General features: G+C 51.0%; 1 protein-coding gene across 7 annotated transcripts in view; it reads right to left on the minus strand.

The window, feature by feature from the left end:
- Positions 1 to 64: 64 nt before the first annotated feature.
- RHBDF1 (rhomboid 5 homolog 1) overlaps positions 65 to 23,393 on the minus strand; it is a 38,299-nt gene continuing 14,970 nt past the window's right edge. For 4 of the 7 annotated variants that reach the window (XM_052772946.1, XM_052772948.1, XM_052772947.1 and 1 more), the window contains exons 2-19: positions 21,767 to 21,908; positions 19,418 to 19,548; positions 16,544 to 16,645; positions 13,433 to 13,646; positions 11,447 to 11,653; positions 10,616 to 10,738; positions 10,293 to 10,453; positions 7,813 to 8,064; positions 7,085 to 7,196; positions 6,099 to 6,173; positions 5,336 to 5,497; positions 5,127 to 5,227; positions 4,312 to 4,375; positions 3,755 to 3,849; positions 2,703 to 2,778; positions 2,088 to 2,188; positions 1,668 to 1,821; positions 65 to 822 (exon numbers count right to left, since the gene is read on the minus strand). In XM_052772946.1, the coding sequence (XP_052628906.1) occupies positions 403 to 822; positions 1,668 to 1,821; positions 2,088 to 2,188; positions 2,703 to 2,778; positions 3,755 to 3,849; positions 4,312 to 4,375; positions 5,127 to 5,227; positions 5,336 to 5,497; positions 6,099 to 6,173; positions 7,085 to 7,196; positions 7,813 to 8,064; positions 10,293 to 10,453; positions 10,616 to 10,738; positions 11,447 to 11,653; positions 13,433 to 13,646; positions 16,544 to 16,645; positions 19,418 to 19,548; positions 21,767 to 21,886 (2,670 nt within the window). In that variant the 5' untranslated portion in view covers positions 21,887 to 21,908 and the 3' untranslated portion in view covers positions 65 to 402. The other 3 variants (XM_052772950.1, XM_052772949.1, XM_052772952.1) reach the window with 3 other exon arrangements.

The following is a 23,393-nucleotide window of genomic DNA, read 5'->3' on the forward strand; positions in this document are numbered from 1 at the left end:
TTCTACTGGTACATGAAACAGCATAGGTGAGATAAAGTAACAAATGTAGCCACAGACTATGCAGAACGATTAACAGTAGCTAAAACGCTACCTTACCATTTAATCACCACCTTAGCAGTAGTAAACAACTCTGGTTAAAAATGTAGTATTGAAACTAGTGTAATAAAAATAATGGCAGCAGAAAAGGTTCAATACAATTGAACAAGGCACAAACGTTCTGTTTTCAGAGTCTTCTGAGATAAGGCAAAACATGCCTGCCAAGTGCTAAGGAGACAGTTTAAATTAACCACGGGCAGGGTTAGAAGTGTCATTGGATTAGAGGCTTTGTCCACATGGAACTGGCACAGCAAACGCAAAGACAATCCATCTCCAGTGCCTGCTCGAGAAGCCAGTCTTTGCCTTTCAGTGGAGCTGTGCATCCAGGTCGTATTTCTCGCAGAATTTGTCTGTGAATGGTATACAAGTAAGGAACTCGCACCACTCACACTTGATGGGGTAGAAATAGAACAGAATAACAAGTCCTGAGAAGAGTGCAATGAAGATGAGCTGGAAAACTATAATTTGGCATCGCTTCCTATATAAATCAAACTTCCCAAAACTAATGTAGGGCAGGAAGGCAAAGGAGAGGAAGAAACCACTGATAAATCCTGAAATGTGAGCAAAATTATCAATCCAAGGCAGGAGGCCAAAGGCAAAAAGAAAGAGCACCACAGCCAGCAGCTTGAAGAAAGCCCTCCATGGGCGTGCCAGGATTTGCCAACTCTGGAAGAGCTCCACAAAGAGACAGGCCAGAATCCCAAACTGGGATCCTGCAGGGCCAACCTGCAGAAGAAGAGCATTACAGGTAACATCAGGCACATGCCATCAGCCTGGCTTCTGCAACCAGCTCCAGGCATTACAGTTCTTTGTTACTCAACGCCTTGTTCAGTGTTTCTTGGGGAAGAGATGCCACAGCCTGCAACTTCATCCTTATAATGGGGTTCAAGGAGTAAAGGGGCCTGGTTTGATTTAGGATCAAGGTAGGTGTGAGGCCAGCAATCACCAGAACAGGCTTTATATTTAAGAAGGGCAGATCTGGTTTAACTCACTGGAGAGGAGAAGCCCCTGAAGGCAATCTCCTGGCTCTCGCCACCCATCATGCACTTTTCCTTATTGAAGGACCCAGAAGATAGTCCTCCAGGTCCTGCCACACAGTCTTCTAAAGTGAAGCCGGATAGTCACATCAGACCTCTCCAGCTGTCGCATGTGGACAGGGACAGTCCTGAACAGTTTGTGGGAAAGGTGAGCTCTGCTCCTTGCCCCTCTCCTGCTTGCCACTCACTTGCAGAGGGTCTCTAGCACCAGCTACAACTCTCAATTCCCAGCCTGCCAGGGGCCTCTCTTACCCTGTGGTTGGACAAATACCGCATTCATTATGAGAGGCAGCCTTTGTACTGCAGCCAGACCAGGCAAGTCACTTGGAAAGCCCAGGGTACTCTGGGCCATGTTACTGCTCAGCAGCTAGATGATGGTGTGGTGCCATCTTCTAGCTACAAATCTGCACAAGGCACATGCTGCAGAGATGAGCCCAGCTCTGGTGTCTCCGCCTCTGCCAGAGAGGCACAGGCATGTAGACAAGGCTTGTGTTCAGGGCAAGTTACCAGGACCCTAGTCTTCAGGAGACCCACCTCTGCTCTGTAGGGTAGAAATATTGCACTGGCAAGGTTCCCAGTGATGCCACTGAGCAGGTAGATGATAGAGATGCGATGCCATCCTGCCAGCTTCTCTAGGTCCCGCAGGATCGTCATTTGGAAACAGACTGAAACCAGACAGTGCAGGATCCTGCCAAGTTCAGAGTACAGGAGCTGAAGGAGCAGCCACTGAAGTCACCCCTGTGCTGGTTGGTGTTCTTTGCCAAGCCTTGCTGAGAGCTCCTGGTCTGGCCTTGCCCATGCCTCTAATATCCCTCCCAGAAAACGCAGCATGGTAAACCTCAGCTCAGCACCCCTGTGTCCCCCAGGGAAGGGACTGCCAGAACAAGCCTTACAGCAGTCCCAGGATTCAGGGTTCCCCCACCCAGATAGTGGAAGTTTTACACCTATGCTTACCCAGCATGAAGGAAAAGTGAGAGCCAGAGGCGGTAGAACTGGTCAGGGACTTCTGGATTTAGGAAAGGGAGGAGTCCACAGACATCATCCATGCAGTGCACCTAGGGCAGAAGTGGGGTTGTGAGGTGCGCCAGCCAGCATGGCCCTTTACACCAAGGCCAGGGCAGAGACTGCAGTTAGCTTTGAAAGAGGGTCTCTCCTCCCTCTGCAGTATCAAGTCCCAACCCTTGTCTCCAACACCAAGTTACACGTGACCCCACACATTCCCTGCAGCAGCTTTATGCCCTCATTCTTCACCCCAACACACACACAACAGACATCAGCATTTGCTCTCCAACGGAGCAGGAAGGTTGCATTCTCCTGCTGCTTCCACAGTGGTCCTGTGTTGGGCTTTTGCAGCTGCCAGCCCAAGTCCTAAACTCGTCTCTAAGAAGGGGCAGATGGAGCCAGCTCTGCCACTACAGTCTGGATCAGCAACTTCCCTTGGGCTCAGGGTGAGACAAGACACATGACTCCCACCTACACTGCAGCACAGGCACCCCCAGATCTTGCCAAGCTGCTAAGGGGAACAGGAGGCAGAAGGGCAGCCATACAAACCCCCAACTCTGCACTTACCTGAGAGCAGAGCGTTGCCTCCTCATGGAAATAGCCCCGCATAAATTCACAATATTCCCGGGAGGTTATTTCACACCTGGAGGAGGCACAAGTAATCAAAACGAGGAACAAGTTACGCACAGAAGGCACAATGGACCATCCTGTGCCTGCCCAGGCCACCCACTCCCCCTTGTCTCATCCCAGGTCTGCCTATGAGAACTGATGCCTTCAGCTGCCCCTGCAGCTGTAGTGTCTCTGAAACAGATGCACTAATACATTCCCATTTGAGCCCAGTGCCACTCTCCATACACCCCTCTTGCTTCTCTCCCACAGGCAAGCCTGAGTCACCTCCACAGACTAACACCCTGTATACAGGGGCTCCAAAACAAGTGCTAAAGCTGAGCTATTTACAGCTGAGAAAGTACCACCAGAGCTTGCGGAAGCTGTGTCTCTGGGGCCAGGGGAGTCTTGTGCCTCTGTAGCTGACAGAGTGGAAAGGGGGGGCTAGGCTAAGAGCATCCTGGTCATGACTTTCAGGGACAGAGAAACACCTTGGGGCAACGCTGATTTTTCTCCCTAGCAGGGAAAGCCAGGCCCAAGCACTGGGTAACTACTCAAGCTGAGGAGCAACATGAGGAAGAACAGCATCTTCCTTCTTGGCAAACCCAGAGCAGGTCATTTCCTGACAACTCCTTGCGTGCTCAGGGACTCCAGGCTGTGGCCAATGCAGCCTGTCAGGACCAAGCTGGCCATTCCCAAGGAAAAGTGCAGAACTCCCCAGCAGAAGTATTTAATCCCTTGGGATCTGAGTCCCTTCAAACTGCAGGACCAGTTGAGCAAGATACCCTGCTGCACTGAAGACTCAGGCTGGCTGTTATCTCCTCCTCATCCCAGAGTCCTGCTCTACCTGGGAGACCTGTCATAGCTCCCTGTCCAACTCCCCTTCCCAGCAGGGCTCTGGGCTGTGTGTGGGAAGGACAAGGAGGACAAATGGCTGTGTCTACAACCTGAAAAGGGCCCTCTGTGTCTCACCCCAACACCCAGCCCCTCTCCATACAGGTAAAACTCATTACCTTCCTTTGGTCCCAATGCAGCAGGGCCGGCCTGTAATCACGCAGTCCATGTGAAGGTGGTTGGTGTAATTCCCAGCACTATTTTTTGTGCAGATCTGGAAAACAACAACAGGCTGCAGTCAGACAGCCATGGCTTTGCTTGCTGCCTGGGTAAAGTCAAAACAGCCCCTTGGGAAGAAGCCACCCCCACAGACACAGGCCTCCCAAGGCCTCCCTCTCACAGCAGGATAGTGCCTGACACTCCATCTGCCTGAGGCTCAACCAACACCTCTCTGCGGAGGGATAAAAACAGCCCTGAGGCTAAGTCAGTCTCCATCACTCTGTTACCCTGGCAGGGCCCAGGGCTTTAGTTAGCACAGGGGAACTTTTGTTGTTGGAGGCCTTTGAGCCTTGGCTAGACAAAGCCATGGCTGCCCTGATCTGGTGCTTGTGACAACAAGCAGGAGGCTGCACCAGAGAGCCCCCCATTCCACCAACACAGCTGTGGCTCTGCACTGTGGGATGCAAATGCCATATTCCAGCTGCCCGTACAGGTTCTGTGCCACCGGCATGCTCACCGGCCATTTGGTGATGTCATCTGGCCACTCATGTGGCTCCATCGAGGCTGGCTGCTCACACACCCTGCAGCAACAGAAAGCAGAGATCAGCCTGAGAAATAACTTTCCCCAGCACCAGGCACCATCCCCCAGGGAGCCACCACACTGTCCCTACCCCCAGGCTGTGTTCCCAGAGCTCCCCTCTGTCCCTGGCAAGGGGCTGGTGACATGCTACGTCAGATCAGCCAAGGTTGTGCTGATCAAAGCCGCAGCCTCCTTCCAGCGAGCAGAGATCACGGCTTCAGCACAAAGGCAGCTGTCCAAGAGCACACAGCTGCCCAGCAACTCACTGGCTCCTTTCCAGGTGGACACAAACCCAAAGGTGCGCATTCAGCTGGTCTCAGCTCTACATCAGCCCATGGTGACCAAGGGTAAAAGGTGTGCCATGGCACCCAGCAGCTGGCAGGGCTCTGGGGCAGAGGTATGCTGGGAACATGACTGCTGTACCCCAAGAAGGGAGCCTGTGCGAGGAGCAGGTGAGGAGGGGAGAGGGATGAGGAAGGCACCCAGAGCTCACAACAGGCCGCTGTGCAGGTAGGTGGGCAGCTAACAACAATGGAGACTAAGGGCGAGCAGAAATATGATCGTGCTCTGCCTCAGCCTCCCCTACAGCCATCAGGGCAGGTAGGGACACCACTGCCCCCATGTCCCTTGGTCTGCAGAGCAGCCGCTGTCCCATCCAGCAATCAACTGGCCTGGGACTCCATGCCTCTCTGGCTCTATTGTCACAGCAACCTGTCCCCTGCAAGATGGCAGCTGGGCTAGGCAGGACTTACCTGGGGTCCTGATGACAAACAGACCCAAATTGCCTCTTGCTTCCTGCCAGCATTGGTGTGCTGGGGTGATGGGGCCACTTCACCCACACGGCCAGCGTGGACTGCAGGAGAGAGGAGAGGTGTCACCATGAAGCCCAGGGTTGGGACAAGCGTCAACAGAAGTGGCCCTGAGCCTGCATGGACAGCACAAAAGGGGCCACCGCACTCACAGAGCACTCCTCCTCCGAGGTCTGCACGCAGCCCGACTTGTCATTCCGCACACAGCAAGCCGAGTGTTTCTCTTTCTCCCGCTTGGCGCTGATGAAGCTGTGCACTTGCTGGTCCTGCCTCATGCACGGTGAGAACTTGGCCCCTAGGTGGATCAGGGCCTCCTGGCAGAGATGGAAACACTAAGCTCAGCCAAGGGGCAGGCAATGATTGCCTGGGGCAGAGCAGGCTGGGAGAACTGCGAGGGGTACCCCTATCAGGACACAAGGGTCCAGGGACAAGTCCTGTATGATGAAGCCCAACACACATCAGGCATACTCTCAATATTTGCTTTGAAGAAGGCAAGCCCAGAACAAAAGTTCAGGGATTTCCTTGCCCATGGCCCCAGAAAGGCCAGTGCTGTGGCCGGGAAAGGAAACTCTGGGACTCGACAGCCTTTCATGGGGAAGTGGCATCAGGAAAGCTGTCATACACCACACAACTCCTGCATTTTCTCTAGCCCCATGCTTGTCTTCGTAGCAACAGGGTGCAAAGCAGGAGTGCCAAGGTCCATCCCAGCCTCCAGGTAGCCCATTCTGCAGGGTGGCTGGGGCCAGGAGCACTGCTGCACCCTGCCACTGATGGAAGGGCCCCATGGGAAGTCCAACCAAAGGCACCTGCTAGCACCAAGCTCCAAGCAGCAGAGGGCTCTGGTCCCTGGGGTGGCATGGCTGCAGCACACAGTCGCCCATCAGCCCACCAACAGTCCCAGCCAATGGCACTCACTGAGCTGGGGCCGATCCAGAAGTTTTCCTGCTGAACATATTTGACGTTTTCATAAACCCCTCTGTTTCGCAAGACCTGCAAGGAGAGAAAGCAAGAGCCCCATGAGCTCTTGCCCACAGGGTCAGCAGGGAGAGTAGCAGGGGCTGGTGAAAACAGCACCCAGGTTGAACAGAAATCCCCACAGCCAATGGCTGGGCACACAGTTCTCTCAAACTGGTCTTTTGCAGAATCACAGGTAAACCCCCATCAAGGCGTGGACACCTTCATCTTAAGATTTCATTTAAAATATCTATCTCTGGCTATTTCAACTTTCAAGAAATCCCAGGGCCTGGAGACCTGGGAGTTGCTTGAGAGCCTGCAAAAAGCTTCCTGCACTCAGAAACATAAGCAGCACCTGCTGACAACGTAGGCCCAGGTGCTGGTGACAGTGCTCTGAAAGCTGTCAGACACGTAGGTGAGAAGCTCCCCAGGGCATCCCCTGCATGTAGCGGGGATGTGGCTGTAGAGGTATGTACCCCAGAGACCTTTTAACAACATGTGGAAAGGCTACAAACAGCTTCAAGATCAGCTCTCAAAGTCAGACGGGTCAGTTTTGCTCCTGGCAGAAGCAAAATCCTGCAACTGTTGTGAAAACTTAACTCAGATTTGAAATATTTCCCTGCCGTGAACATCCTTCTGGTCTCCACCAGAAGGGGAACAAGTTGTTTGAAAGGGCTCCCAGCACAGACACAACCAGAGCCTGCAAAGAGCCCATCATGCTTTGTGCCAGATATAATTTGATGTCAAGAGCAATGTGGCTGCAGGAGAGAGCGCAGCATGGGGGCTCACAGAGATGCTGCATGAGTCCCCCAAGGCAGGACACCCAGCATCCAGCTGTCAAGGCCCTCAGGCAAGTAGCCAATATGCTGAAGACTGTAACACAAGAGCCAGCAGCTGAAGGCTGAGACACAATCACACTCCAGGCAAGTCAGGGGGGATTTACTTACTGAATCAACAGTTTCATGCTGTGAGAACCCCACAGGAGCGATGCCGTAGATGCACACAGCAAGGATGGTGATGAGAGAATGCACAAAGGTGACCCAGTAAGTGAAGAAAGGCCTGGATGGAGGGAAAGGGAAAATATCAGAGGCAGAAACCCAGGCATATTACACGAACTCACAGAACACAGGAGAAAAGCTGCTGTTTTTCCCGAGGGACCTTGGCAGAATCTGGGGTACCGGGCCAGGATCACCTAGGGATGCACAAGACTGGAGGCAATGACTAAGGTCTTGCTGGCAGACAGACCCTGCTTACTCTGACTCCCCCATTACACTGGGCAAGCCAGCCTTTCCCAAGAAAACATCTATGAGAACACTTAAGTCTGATGCCAAAGTGTGCTGTGTGTCTGAAATAATGACTTTAGGGGAATGATCAGAGGCAGGGATACCTGAGCCTTCCTGTTTGTCACAGGACAATGGTGATGGGGCAGAGATCTGCAGTCCCTCCAGGTAGCAGAGATAGAGACACCCAAAGCAACGTGAGGAGCAGGATGAGCTCCCAGTGCACGGTGATGCTAACATGCTGCTGTCTGCTGCAGTTTGCACTGTACTTCAGGGACACAGACTGGGGGGTCTTAGCAGCAGGTTTCACCCAACCACCCTGAGGCAGTGACCTGAGTTACCAAGAGGCAACAGCAATCACTCACTCACTGGTTTTCTATGACTACAGATCTCACCTGTGATCATCCATGTCCTCAATCTGCCGCTTGACATAGCTGTCAATGCGCTTGCGGTAAGTACGGTTTGTCAGCTTCCCCACCATACCCAGGCCATATGGCCTCTTCTCCTTGGCAAAGAGCTTCCTGACAGGGACGGCGATACGCTGGCCACGCTTCTGTGGGCTGACACTCACCACCTCCTGCCGCAAGCGGACCTTGGGCTGTGCCAGGGCCCCGTCCTTTTGCTTCCTCCAGCCTCGCTCCAGTGGGCTGAAATAAAAAGCAGGACAGCAACGGTTTCCTTCTGCATGGCACAGCAATGGGGACCCGCCCTTCCCTGGTCTTTGGTGATGGCAGCTGATGGCAGACAAGGTGCCCTGAAGTGGAAGCTATATTTCAAAGGGTTACGCAGTGCCAGTTGATGAAAGCGCAGGACTACACGCAGAAGGTGGCACAAGACAGCTGTGCCAAACTAAGCCCTACTGACAAGGAGCTCTCAAGGCTTTGAAGAAGTGTTTCAGCAACAGGCTAAAATGGGGAGGCTGCAGCCAGGCACATCTGCAGCCTCAGGCACATCTACTTCCTCTTCTACTTCATTCCTCTTATTCTGCTTTCTGCTATGAAATGGAAGCGTAGTTTAGCCCAGCAGTGGAAATCCCTACCCTTTAAAGCACTTTACTGTGATTGGACTGGCAAGTCAAACCCCCATGCCCACCAAATCGACAGAGGAGAAGAACAGGAATCCAAGCAGCTTTCCAGACCAAGAAAGTAACACTGTCACATGCTGCAAGCTGTGCCAGTTACCTCTCACGATCTGTCTTCCATTCCTCCCTTTATTTGCACTGATGCATGCATTTTTCAGGAGAACAACAAAACCAGGCTTCAAAAACACAATAAAAATCCCAAGCATCACTGCCTAAAGGAAGGCTTTTCTACCAAAATAGAGCATGCGATGAATGTTGCACAAGCTACTGGTGAATAGTACCTGCTTTGTAAGTCTTCATCATATTCAGATGTTTTTGTATTTCTTTGCTCTTCAACAGCAGTCTGGAGGTCAGGTCTGCAGCATTCAGACCCTGACCAAAAAAACCTACCTACCATTTCACCCTTGTTCACTGCCTAGCACTGTAGTAGGCATGTCCCTGACATGCATTCTAGTCTAGTTTACCTCCTCTGGCTTCCTAAATGACCCCCTCTGCACAAAGACAATGGTTGTCAGAAGTGGTCAGAGAAACCAGCTGACAAACTTTTTTCTGAAAGGTCACCAGAGCATCTTGGAGAGATCATGGCAGCTCTGAAGTATGGACAAGCAACAGGATGAGGGAGAATCTGAACCTCTTTAGCCAAAACCACCGCTGTGAAACTTCAGCTATTTTCAATATTGCACCTTGCAGAAGATGCATTTTTATAAAGCTGAAAGTCCCAACTTCCACTTGGGAAGTCCTTCTTCAACAGAAAGCACGGATTCCACTGCAGCCTGCTCTTGCCCCAAAAGTTCAAGTGGTTTCTGTGTTACGGATGTGCTGTTTCCCAATATTTCTGGTGCTGGGCTATCAGCCTATGCCAAAATAAACACCTGGCCACCTAAAAGGACACCCAGCTACGATTCTGATAACAGTTCTCTGAAGTGTGAAAGAAATGTATTTTCCTCAATAAATAAAACTATTTAAGGAGATCCAAATGGAGCCAAGAAGACTGAGACCATCTCAGAGGAGTGACAACAAACTCCCACCATTTTCCACTTCCACTTATGTTAAGACGAAGTCAAGTTCTTGGAAACACTTGAAGGGAAAGCGCCAACACAGCAAGATGGGCTGTGAGCAGCAGAACCACAACAAGGACCTCCCTGTCTGCTCCATGTTCACACCCAGCAGAGCTCTCTGCTGGGGTGAGCTGGCAGCTAAGCTAGAGCTGACTCGGAAACGACACAGAGCAATTACTCAGTACCAGTTACTCAGGTGGAAAAAATCTAGGTATACAGTACAGTACCACCCACATATTTGTAGGGCTCTCAGCATCAGTGCCACACCTTTCTCCTTTCAAGCGAGGAATGTAGCCCAGCTCGATACTCAGCAAGGCTTCACACTGCTCCCTGGAGCAAGACAACAGTTCCTGGTGACTGTGGCAATGGCAACAGCCTTCTCGTCTTTGCTAGGTTCTCCATAGCCAAAGGCTGGGCCTCCAGCATCCTCACAGCTGATTTAAAGCGTCTTTTGTTTCCTCAAGGCATGATACAGTCTCCAAAACACATCACGTGAGGCTGGAAGTTGCTGGAGAGACTGCAGAGGTGGCCTCAGAGTCACCTTTCACACGCATGGGTAGCTGAGACAGGAGGTCTTAAGCTGGGTTTAAAGAAAACCCATCACTGCACTGCTCTTTTAGCTCTGCACCAAGCACCCACAGCACTCAGATCCTGGCTTCCTCCATGCAGGAGGTCCCACTCTGAATGGGTTGGCCACCCCATGTTAGGCTTTGGCAGCTTCTGGGAAGATACTCACAGTAGCAAGTGGCTTCTTTCAAGCTCATTTTTGTCCAAGGCACCACCTGTGAGATCTGTCTGATCCAAAGGTTTCACCTCAGCATCTTTGATTGCAGCTTCTGATGGTGACTCGAACACTTCATCTGGATAAGTAGAGAGCTCCTCATGAAGGACTCCTTCCTGGGCAGAGAAACAGAAATCCCATCAGAAGAAGCCAACATCACATTTGAGACACCAGCCCTGGCAGAAAGCAGTGCTGCTCTCTGCAACACACAGTCCTGCTAGACCTAGAGTCTTGCACTGCCTCTGGGGCCGGTATCACGCCAGAGCCCTGCCCCTCACCCGAGCAAAGAAAGAAGTGTCGAGCTCATCTGGAAAATCCACCGTGTCCTCCTCCAGGAAACTTGCTGGGGTGAAGCTGCGCCGCTGAGCTCTCCTCAAGGTGCTGTCCTTCACAGAGCGCCCCTGTAGCCAGAGAAAGTGGCATCGAGTCGCTGCCAGAAACCTGAACCCCACGCACATGCAGGGCCACCCCAGCCAGTGCACAGGGAGCCCAAGTGCTGAGCAGATTCATGCTTCTGTGTGGAGCACAGCAGACCTGCTGACGTGTGACACCTTCCTGGTGAGACTCACAGGTGTCAGCCCACTTCTCAATCCACAGTGCCCATCTCTCATGTGGGTGAGGCTTGCAACATGCTCCTCTACCACATATTGTACAATGCCTCTGACCAAACGGCAGTGATGGGTGGTTCTGGACACAGCAGAAAGGTCACTGGGCCCAGGAAAGCAGACACACGGCAGGATGAAGAGACCTGCACAGTAAGAGCCTCAGGTACTTCTGCTCCATCTGCACCTGGTCTGCACCCAGAGATCCAGGCAGGCTGCACTGGACCTGCTGGAACCCTCTGAGGCTGCTGGCTGTGGGAACCAAAGCCCCTAGGCCAATAAAAGGGAAGCAAGAATTGTACCAAAACCTAGCCATCATCCCCGTTTCTTGCAAATCCTGCCTCCTAGACACATGGCTGAAATGGAACAGGAGATGGCTTGGTTTCTTCCCCTCCACCACTGTTCTCCCCATCCTCTCTGCTCAGCAGCTCCTTCCCTCTCACCCTTCTTTCAGGGCAGAGCCCCATCCTGCTGCCAGACTAGTCCCTGCCCTCCCACAGACAGTACCTTCACCAAAGCTGCAGCTGCTCGGAAACTCATTTTGGCAACAGACTCCCGTTTCCGCCGTCGTGGGAGGCGATTGAACCCTGAGCGTGAGCTGGTGAAGGAGCAGAGTGATGTGGCCCCTGGTGTGATCGGCGTGTGTGGGATGCTGCAGCCATCATTGTCATCAGCCATACGGAAAGCTCGGCCACGGGCCAAGGGGTCTATGATCTGCCAAGAGAAGAAGCCCGTCAGTCCATTCACCCCCAAACCCTTCCGTACCAAGCCCTCCTCCCTCCAGGCAAACATCTTGAGACCATGACAGTGGTCTGGCTCCTGGGATTGACCAAGAACCAGGCAGGATGGACCAACAAGCAATTCTACAATAGGGAGATAAGGAATACCTCCAACAGGAGATACCTGTTGCAAGCTAAGCCCTAGTTGTAAGCCTCAAACCTAAGTCCTCAAACCTCTCTCTCCCCCTCCCCCCCCCTTTTTTTTTTCTTTTTTCTTCTTTCTGTTTTGTTGGTATTGACTATTTTCACCCAGAATGTTCCTGATGTTCACAGCAGACTCCAAAGCTCCTTCAGCCCTTCCTAAACTCTTGGTTTCATTCATTTCCTGTACCAGTGAGCTCTACAGTCAGAGAATGTGCTGTCTGAACAGGAGTTTGAGAAATCCCTGAAAACAGCCATTCTCTTTCTCCAGCTAGTTTCCTCTCTGATACTGGACAGCCCAGGACTTAACAGTATCCTGTTGAAGCTTAACTGTGTATTTACATCCACTTCCATTAATTAAGTTATAACAGCTGGAATAAGCAGACAAGCTTCCGGGAGCTGCAAGCCCTTCTTTGGGACTCTTCAGGCCAAAGCTCTCACTTCTTTCAAACATACGAATCAACCTAATGAAAATATTGCCTTCAGCTACAAACCTTGCCTCCGTCCTTACATCATCACAGCTGTGGTTTCCATAAGACTTCTGTGCTTTATCCTAATGTTTTACAAGCTTTTTTTAATCCACAGTTGCACACTCAACAGGAAGCTTTATGGGCTTACACCTACTGATACCATGTTCTGATTTCATGTAGCCCACATAGAGCCCAACAGTATTTCTGAGTCTCCTGTGACCAAAGACAAACTGCAAGATACTTCAGCTAGTAAGAAAACAGGAAAGAGCACAAGGTGAAACTTGATTGAAAGATGCACAATATTCTCCTCTGCTTCAGTGATGCAGCCAGGTTTCAGGTCACAGACTAACCTACTTTGGAAGGAATTTGTTTCCCCACTTGCGCAGGTTGCAGTGGTGCTCACTAATGCACAGTAATCAACCATATCAATTACTATAGCTGAACGGAGCAAAGGGAAGAGCTGGGATATTGTGGGTTAGTTCTGAAGTGCTGGTAACTGGATGTGCTTGACTGGGTCTTTTCCCCTGGGGTCACACTTGAAGGTTGCAAGTAGGGGGCGACCAGATGCCCTGTGCAGGCGCTCAAAACCATTTCTGAGGAACCATGAGCAGAGCTGTAGTACCGCTGATGCAAGAGACACTTTTCAAAGTCCTAAAACATAACCAGTAGCTGTGCTACTGTCTGCATTCTGCTTGGGACAAGGATCCACTAGGCAAGCGTCCTGAGCGATACCAAGCCTGTTACTGTATATTTGGGTCCAGGATACTGGCCACTCTGTGTACAACAGAATTTTGTCCTTGCAAAATGGCAGCAAAAAGCCCAAGCTGAGAGCTCTTGGACACACTGCACGCATCTAGTCACCACCATAGTCACAACATGACAAACACAGCTCTGAACCTATCACTGAAACAGCTGAGAGATCTCAGCCAACGAGACCATGAGAGAGTCTGCCAAACTGTATCTGAGACTTGAGAAGTGTCTGAGCACAGAGCCCAGACATGTTCAGGCAGAACTAAGCTCGCAGATAGGTCACAGCTGCCAAAGTGGTAAAGACACTGTGCAGGAAACTCACAATGCCCTTGACTCTGTCCCAGGTTACTCACCTTTTGCATGCCCAGCTGGCAGGGACCAACATAGAGTGGAGGAGGAGTCTCTGTGCTTGTTAGAGAAATATTGTCCTGACTGGGCAAGTCCATTTCCCGGATGACCTGAGGTTTCAGCTTCCCATAGCGCAGGCTGCAGTGGCGGAGGCTCTTTCTCTGCCATTTCTGAGTAGCGTCACTGTCTTTGCTCACTCCAAACCAATCTGCTGTTCCTCTGAAAGATGCCAGCATACAAGAGCAAAGAAGCATTATGTTTGCTTGGACTACACACATGAAAAGACAAAACCCCTGGTGGTCACTGCCAGCCCACCCCAATTCAAAGGCAGGCAGAACTCTTCCCCACGAGCATCTTGCAGTCTGTCCTCAGCTGGTTTTAGCAACCTGACAGATGCTGGCCAGAAATGTTCAACCATCAACAGCATTCTATCTCAGACAGAAGAAAAATGACAGCAGAGATTTCACTGTGTGTAAAGGACAGTTTGTTCTGAGTTTTTCTAAAAACAAAGAAAAGTAGATGGGACAGAAATACAGAAAAGAACTTGGTGAAAGGTTTCGTTTTTTCTTTAAAAACCACCTATTGAAAACACTTACCATCTTCAGGCCAGCTCTAGGTCCCCATTGTGGGACTGTACTGTTTTATGGTTCTGTAGCTTCTCCCAGGAGCCACCAGAATTCACTGTTCTCTCCCAGCCTCCACCCACACTCCCAGGATACCCCTAACTTCTCCATCTCATGCTGCAGGATTTCTATACTCCTCAAAGGTAACATTAATGGCAAATGTTTGCTGTGGTCCTCATCTCTGCTAACACAGACACACACAGTTCTAAGCTGCTGGTTGCAGAAGTAGGAGCTCAACGTTGCAGCCATGAGGTAGGTTTGCTGCCAAGTGGCTGCTGTCACAGAAGTGCAGTGGATCAGAAGCAAAATCCCAAGGAAGGTGGACAGGGATCAGGGTAAGTCAGACTAACAACCTACTTCAAATACTGCAGGACAGCTGGTACCCTAAACCTACAAAGATCACTGCAGCCCTGCCAAGCCTTTCCCACTCTGGTTAATCCTTCCTCAGAAGATAACAAGCTGTGTCAGCCTACAGTTGTCTGGCCAGGTGCTGAAACCTGAAAGTCCTTCCAAGCCAAACCCAATACCCTGGCCTGAGACCCCTGCTCAGGGGCAGGATTTCCAGCTGCTGAGAAGCAAGACCTAACACACCACAAAGGGAGTATTAAAACATACACTGAAGTAAAGGCTGGGTTAAATCTAGAATTAGGTCACACAGGGGAACTGCGTCAGTGCATTGGAGACAGGAAACTAGTCCTGTGTTTTGCACCCTACCAAGCAAAAATACATCAACCAACAGGTGAAGGTGTCCTGCCACCATGTAAAAAGATGTGAATTTGAAACCCACAGCCTTTCCAGCTAAAACTTCCAGATGCAAACCACCACTCATTGCCCTCAGCCTTCCCCGTTTCCCAATGATCCAGAACAGATCTTTCAGTAGGCGTGAGGTCACGTAGGCCATTGCTAGATCTCACCTAACCTCACTGACCCAAATGTCTCCAAATGCCTCCAGCAAGTCAACAGGAGCCAGATCTCAGAGACAGGTCTACGTGCATGTCTCAGAGCACTGCTCTGCTCCCACAGACCCATATCTTGTCAGAGCAATCTTTGTCTCCATTCAGAGCAGAAGGGCCTAGGGTCAGCACCTGGCCTGACAGACCCAAACCCAAGCCTATAGCACAGGGGTAATGCTCTGGCTGTGCAGATGCACAGGCACAACACACACCACAAAACAGTCTTACAACTCAGAGGGCTTCTCATAGACTGCCATAACCAATATTTCAACACCAAGGTGACCTTGGGTGACAAGCCCGTACATGGGGCTGCTCCTCAAAGGGAAAGGACTGAGGGTCGTTTGTGCCCATATGAGCCTGCTGATGAATGGCCCATTGCGCCAACAGCAGCACCTCAGAGCCCTCAAACTGTGCTCCCGCTAGCCTGGAAGGACAAGCACCACCACAGCTGTTTTGCACTGTGAGGACCACTCCTGAACTGCCAGAGACCACTACTGGTCCAGGGCCAGGGTAAAGAGCTGTCCTACTCTCTGATCACAGTCAAGATAGTCCAGGAGAGCTAACTACAGAGTTTAGGGTATTGGGAGCGCCCTGGGAAGATGCTGAATGCCCCTGTCCAGCTGGGGAGCCCCATCACATCCTACAGACTCCCTGGAGCACTGTAACAAGGAACGAACCAACATCAGAGGTCAGCTCTAGCTCTTCTATCGTGCTGAGCTAACCAGCCCTGAAAGCCCAAGACCAAACACAAGCAGTCACCAAAGGTGGACACAGTGCCAGAATGGCATCTGGCCAAGGGTAGCAGTGAGGAAGGTAGGACAGGAATGGACTCCTGGGCATTAGGTCCAGTCCCTGCCACGCACAAAGTCACATTGTCTGCCTGATTTAAAAAAGATTACTGAGCTCCAATCTTGGGGTGGTGGTCAATGGGCTATTGTGCCCTGGACTCCCGGAGTGGCTCATCTCGTTGGTGCTAAGTAAACGAAGACCTCCACCTCAAAAAGAAGACAGTCACATTTGGATTAGAAAAAGCCATGATGTCAACAGGGTAAGAATGGATGCTTCCATTCACCAGCTTCTGAGCCGCATCTGGACCAACATGACTAGCATCTGTTCAGTGCTGCTTCCTCTCCTTCCCCTTCTGCCCCAAGGAGGCTTTGGGGCCAACATATGCATATGCCACATGTTGCATTGATGCTAGCAAAGGCAGGCTGCGCTATGGCTGCCCTGGGGAGATACTACAGCTACGGTGAACACCAGGAGGTTGACAGCTTGTTAGGAAAGGCAGGAGGGAGTGAGGCTGGTGGGTGGACAGCTTGTTAGTCCATGCTACTTATTGACAGCTGCCTACACATTTAGTAGGAGTGACAATTGGTTTTTGTTAGAAGCACACATGAACTTTCTCACTCCTGCCTGTTTGTAAGCCTCCTGGCCAGCCCTGGGAAGGCAATGTGGTCCCAGCAACAGCCAGAATCTGTGCAGTTCACAACAGCCCTTGCACACACATGCAGGGGTGGGTTTCACACAGTGCTACCAGTACCTGAAAAACGATCGGGGCAGGGACTGCCGCTTTCTCAGGGAACTCCTGCCCACCCGGTGCCCATGAACAGGCAGGGTGTGACTCCTTTGAAACCGTACCTGTCTGCTGCAAAGAAAAGAGAGCTGAAGGGAAGGAGCCTGCAGGGCTGTGGAAGGGAGCAGCGACCTGCATCCAACGCCTCCCCATCTCCTTCCATAGTCCCATCAGCAGCAGTTGTGCCACACTGCACATGACAGTGGCCTCCAGTTGAGAGCATGACCTAAGACAACCAACCAAACTCAAGCCACACAACACCATCTTTGAACCCAGGAGGCTGCTGAACCCTTTTGGTGCATCTGCACCTCTGACGTACGTCTCCCATTGCTCTTGAAGACACCAGGGATACTGCAATCCCCCTCAACCCCAGACCTCTGTGATCTGCCTTCTTCTGCCCAGGTGCCCAGCTACAGATCCCACTGGCTGGCTTTGGACACCAGAGTGTGAAACCATGGAGGTGTCAGCAGGCCAAGATATGATCCGCTTAGATACAGGTGTCTGATGCCACTGGAAGTGCCCTGGGCCCGTTCTGGTGGACCCTGGCAGGATCTTGCCTGGTCCACCAGTCTATCTGTGCCACATCTGCTGCCTTGCATAGACATCTCGGACACCCCGGGAGACTGCAAGTGGTGTTAGATGTCTATACTAAGGCACATGAACCACTCTCATGCCATGTTCTGGACCACACAAGCTCGACCTTAGGCTCACATTTGATCTGCACCCTCCAAGCCCCAGGGAACAGGATGGTGTGGAGTCCTGCTGCCAGAACAGTTTCACATTCTGTGCATCCTGGAGGCTGTGTTAAGCAGAAAACCTGGCAGTCAGCCTCCCTGGACTCACAAAACAAATCCCCAAGACACCTTGATGGATGCATGGTCTGCAATTCACCACTGCATACCTAGCTCTGCTAAACAGAGCAGTTTTTAGGCCTTTCCTTGGTACTTTCCAGTTCCCTGTCCTTGTTTCTGATCCACTTATTTCATGCTTTCATTGCTAGTGTCATGTCACATGTGCATTTCCTGCAGTTCTGCCCGTTGGAAAGTCCTTCCCATTGCTGCACCTGCTCTCCTACCCACATCCCACAACACTCTGTAGAAGTTGCCCACAAGCTGCAAGTCCTCCAGGAGGAAGATGCTTAGCCATCCCCTGTGCTGCACAATAACCTGCGTGAAACAACTCAGCACTGCAATAGCATTGAACCCCCCACATACATACTCTGAGCAGGAGACTCCCAGGACTTCCAAAACCATTTGTGCACCTCTGGGCCACTCCCTGTGGGACCACATGTACTCCCAGGGTACAAAATGCCTACACAGACCATCAAGCACGGGCAGGGACACAGCCACCAACCTGAGCCCCAGCACTTCCATTACAGCCTGGGCAGGCAAGAGGAAGACATGTCACAGTGTCTGTTGGTGCAACAGCCACATATATCTGCCCACTGCCCCAATGCTAGGCAGTACATTAGCATCTCCCTCAGTGTGTGGGAGCTTCACAACCACTGTCCAGCACTCCTTCCTTGCTCACTGTAGGTACATATGCCCTGTCTTATAGTGTAGTAGCACTAGGGGCAAATTTGTTCTCCCAGCACCAAAGTGGTTCACAGTTCCCCAACCTCTCCACCCTACACACACACTGCATGTTGTGAGGACCTCTGGGGGAGAAGGTTACCCTGGTCCTTCTGCACAATGCTTCTTGTCATGGCCTTGGCAGCACCCTCCCAGGATATTCCCTCATCCTTGACATGCTCTTGCCTAATTGTCCTGGCGAGGAGTGGGACAAGGGCAGGGACGTGAGGGAAGAGGCCCAGAAGCTGCCCATAGCCCTGAAAAGAGCAGACACTGCTTCATGGCTTAGCCCTCCCAGCCTCACAAGAAGCAGGATCACAGAGAGCTGCTGCAGGAGAGCTTCACCACCAAGGCAGCTGGGAACATCTGAGGCAAAGGAAAATAGTGCATGGGAGGTCAGTCTCTCCCACAGCTGGAAAGTTGCTCCTTCGTGAGTGGGCGAAGCCTGGCTGGTTGAAAGTGCCTCTGACCTGTGGAGCTCCAGGGATGCTCCTGGGATCCAGGCAGGCCTGACACACTGCCAGGGATACAAGCCAGACATCTCAGGAGAGCAGCTGGAAGAGCCACTCCCTTTGGACAAACCGGGATAAGCCTTTGCCACAGGGAGAGAAAGAGCACCCAGCTGTGAGGCCGGGTCTTAGAGACCCCCGGGTTGTGGGGACAAATTATAACCCTCTGTGCAGGTGTGGGGGACAGGACCAGAGCAGCCTCTCCCTACTCTCCATCACCCCCCCATAGCTATCTCAAGGACCTGCCAATGAGCTAGTGCTAGAAGCCAAGCTGCTGAGAGCCCTAGACCGCTCAGGATAGGCTTCTGCCTCCCACAGCAATCATATGCTCTCAGATACCGCATCAAAGCAAGCCCAGCACACCACATCATGCAGTCTCAGCTAAACATCAGGGCTTGAGGCATCCTGTTACTCAGAAACAGCCAGCTCCCTGGGGCATGGGGGCAGTTAAAATTTGTCTCTAAGTGGCAAGAATCATTCATTGTCCTGATCACCACAACATTCCTCCGAGGACTTGTCTCCTCACTTACTAAAGACAGGCTACATAGCACTACTGGGCTTATATATTGGGGACCTATCTGCACCCACCCTCTTCCACAACCTCATCATAAATAACAAAGGAGACAACCTAATCCTGCTGTGATAGCATGCCACTTAAGTGCCAGGCAATGGAACAAACAGAGGACCATAAATCCACAAATAAAGGATGGCAATGGATGGCAGAATCCACCAAAGCAGGCTCCATGAACTCAGTGTCTCACCTCTTGATGGTCTGGGTGATTGAGGTCTGTCGTTGTAGCACCGGTCTCCTCACTTCGTTAGGCAGGGAGGGCACACGGGTGTTGTCGGCAGGCATGCTCACACTTCGCAGAAAGGCCTGACGTCTCGTTGGCTGTGAAGAAAAGGCAGTCAGTGTTCTCAGAGTGGGAGTAAGTGTTCTCAGAGTGATGCTCTACAAGGCCAGTCAGGTTGCAAAACATTTAGTTACCAATTCAACAGCCACCCAACACCCCAACCACAAGCTGGGTACGTGCAATTGTGCAGCAAAATCAGGCTAACAAGGACTGTGTTCATGTTAGGGAGGAATGGCTCTGCAGAACAGAACAGTTAGTATCAAGGACACAGCATCTGCATGTTGCAGTGAATTTCAGTTCAGACTAGCTCTAGCCTGGCCCATGGACTGATGTCCATTTGTAGATGGGGTGTATTACATGAGTTCCTGCAATATATCCTTCTAGCTATTTTCTAGCCAGAAGGAACCCAGATCACACAATGCTAGACCACTCCACAAGGTGAACAGAAGCACAGTAAGTGAGATTGGCTTCATAAGTGACTCTGAATCTGCATTTAAAGCCTGCGAGAGCTGTGGGTAGGTCTGTGCTGTAGCTGCTGCCTGGTGCAGGCTAAGCAAGCTGGGAAAGCCACATCAGCTTTGTTCATAACCTAATTGTCTGGATACGCTCAGATCTGAAAGCTCCTGGCATGTCTTGGCTGAATGTCACCTACCAAATATGACACAACTCACCAGACTGTTCTCAGCTCACACAACTGCCTCCCCAGATTAATTTCTCATCAGCTTGGCAGAGACACCATCTCCCATTTGTAAAATGCAGGCTAAGCAGACTGTTCCTCTGGCAAGGAAATGTCTGATCAACTGTTTCTTTGGTCAGACATGGTCTCTGCCTCAAGACTACTTGCTACTCCAGCCCCTCTAGCCCAGAAAGCTAATAATTTCCACTAATCTTAACATTTTTGTTATGTTTTATGTAAAAACAATGCACAGATATTCAGGTTATACAGCAAAGGAGCCCATTATGCACTCATCCCAACAGCCTCTGCTGTGCACACCAGATCTCCGGAGAACATCACCTCCGCCAGCTTCCTTCATAAGTACAGAGTGTCTCTCCAGAAGGTGCCCAGCTGGATTTACAGATTTCAGGTAAAAGAACATCCATCAAAGCCTTAAGTAAGTGATTTGGAAGGTTTCAACCTGCACTGTTAAAACCCTGCATTCCACTTCTAATTCCTGCAGAATGAACCCCGATCGCTTTCCTTCCACGGGAAGACCAGGACCAAGATTTATCTGCCAGAAGCTGTCACATAACTGAAGTGCGTTTTAGTCCCTGAATCAAGGAATGGCGAAGAGACCAGTCCTTGCTATTCCGAGCACAACATTAGTTCCCTCTTAAGACAAGCTTGTCCTCAACTCCCCTCCAGGGGAGCTGTATAACCCTCCGTTTCTCTGATGGCTAAACTGTTCTTTCACATAAGCAACTGAACCCAGGCACTGCATCCCACCCATGGAGCTGGGCAGTAAGAACCCTCCAGCTCTGCCTTTGGCACAGGTAGTCTCTCTTCCTGCAGTAAGGTCACATGAGCAGCCAGCAATCATCCTACCCAGGTCTCACCCCTACATGAGAGTTTTTGCCACCTTGTAGCGGAAATTCCTGTTGTTCTTCCTATTCCCAGCACAAATACAGATGTTTTACTCTCATACTTTGCACAGTTCTTATTAACCTATCACCCCATCTCCACTGCACCACTCTTCAATATTACTTATTTCTCATCCCACATGATTTTCTTATGTTCCTCATGCCGGTAACAGCTTTGTGTTGCCAGTAACTGTTCTTTCTCTGCTGTTACTGATGAGAGCCTGTCATTATCTTGGCTATTCCTAAGTCAAGACTCATTCCCTGCTCATTTCAGCATAAGCTCCAGCACTTCCAGGCCCTCATGTTTGTCTAGGAGCCCTTCACTCCCCCAGTCCCCTTAAGAAATGCTTGTTTGAATACCTCACTCCCATATCCCCCAGCCAGGACACTTTTCACAATCCCCACATCCAAACAGTCACGTCCACTGATCTGAGCACATCAGCAACCCACCCTCTTCCCTCCCACATCCCCTTCAAGGGGGAGTTAATTACTGATCATAAATTTACCCAATGGCTCTGCCCCTTCTCACGTGGCCTCGTGACCTGCCATCACACGCTGCCTTTCTCTCAGCCAGGACTGCCGGAGACCACAGGCACAGGCAGGCTCTCAGCGCAGTGGGGCTCTGCACACCCCCTCCATGGCTCCGCAGACCCTCCCTCCTGCCCCCAGCCTCTGTACCTGCACAGGCTGGGGCTCTTCTGGCACCGACATGGGCACCGGCACCGGGATGTCCAGTTTTAACCATGGTGGCTTCTTCCGCTGTAAACTGCTCGTGCTGTCATGTCGTGCCTCCGACATCGTCCCACGTTTGTCCTCAGACCTAGGAGAGGGAAGAAATCACAGTCAGGAGGGGGCCAGTCTCATCCCTGACACGGTACATGCCGGCAGGGCCGAGCAGAGCACCCTCCTCCAGGCTGTGACTGATGGGACCCAAGCCCCACGTTGGACGACTTCCCAAAGTGCCTCGTGAGGGTTCCGGTGTCACAGCTTGTGTCCATGCTGGTCAGCCAGGACCAGGCACTTGGAGGACATGGGGCATTTCTAAGGCCCACAGGACCTCAAGCCAGGTGCCAGAGACCACAGTCACAAGTTGGAGAGTCACCTCCCATTAAGATTTTTGCTGAGACTACTGTGAGATCCAGATTCCTCAAGAACCAGTCATGAATTAAATCTTAATGAGATCTGGATCCCATCCAACCAGCTAACTGCAGTACCAAAAGCCACTGACCTCCCTCTAAAAACAGCTTGTGACTCACACAGGCACCCTTGCCCACCCAAAGCCAAGCACCACACTTTCCTACTTTACTACTTAGCAATTAGCAAGTGGCCATTTCTCATTGCTGGTTCTAATCTCTTTTAGATGTAGTAATTTTCTAGAAACACAAGATAGTGCACAGAGTAATACAAGTATAGTATGAACATTAGAGAACTGGCACTAATCCTGAACTAAGAGTGGTTTTCATACATAAATAATAATGATATGGTATTTAAATAAAAACCACTGTGTTACCAAAATGCTGAAGTAACCAGAGTGACTCACTGTCGTCTTGCCTACTCTACTATACTGCAGCTTTCTCCTCCTGTTTAGGTTGCATGCAGTAGGACAGGGACCCTGTGACTCTTTTGGGCTGGCAGAGCACCAACTTTGCTGTGCATGCTCAGAGAAACAATTAAGAAAATAGATTTCATTGGAGGGAGATCAGCTCAGATACCTCCACAAGTACCTTCCAGCCTAAGTTATTCTACAAGCCCATATTTCTTCCTCTCCTAGCACACACACAACCACAAGCTAGCAGTGGTAAGTATGTGTGCTGAATGGGAAAACTGATCCATTCCCTCTCAGCTCCCTCCTTGCATTGTCCTAGGCCACAGGCCCCATAAGGGACAAAAAAAACCAACCAAACAAACAAATACCGCCCCCCCCCAAAAAAAAAAAAAGTCCCAGCCTCTTCCCCCACCATGGTGGACAGATGGAATAAGCATCCAGTTAATTTAGCAGGCACACATGATTTGAAAGAGAGTAGGAGAAAAGCTCTCCGTTTGGATTAAAACTCAGTGCACTCACAATGTTAACACAGTCAATTTATTTTAAATGCACAATGAGTTTATTATGCAAGGATTCTTCCTTGAGATTATCCAAGTCCTAGGACAGGACCAGAGGCAGAGGGACCTCCATCCTACAAGACATTTGGCACTCAACTAAATGAGGCCCTGAGCAGCCTGAATTACCCCTGCCTTGCACAGCAGCTGAGCCAGACAACCTGTGAAGGTCCCTCCCAACCTAAATTAGGGACTGGTTCTCTGA

The sequence above is a fragment of the Harpia harpyja genome, chromosome 21, assembly GCF_026419915.1.
Source record: "Harpia harpyja isolate bHarHar1 chromosome 21, bHarHar1 primary haplotype, whole genome shotgun sequence".
NCBI classification, from domain to species: Eukaryota; Metazoa; Chordata; class Aves; order Accipitriformes; family Accipitridae; genus Harpia; species Harpia harpyja.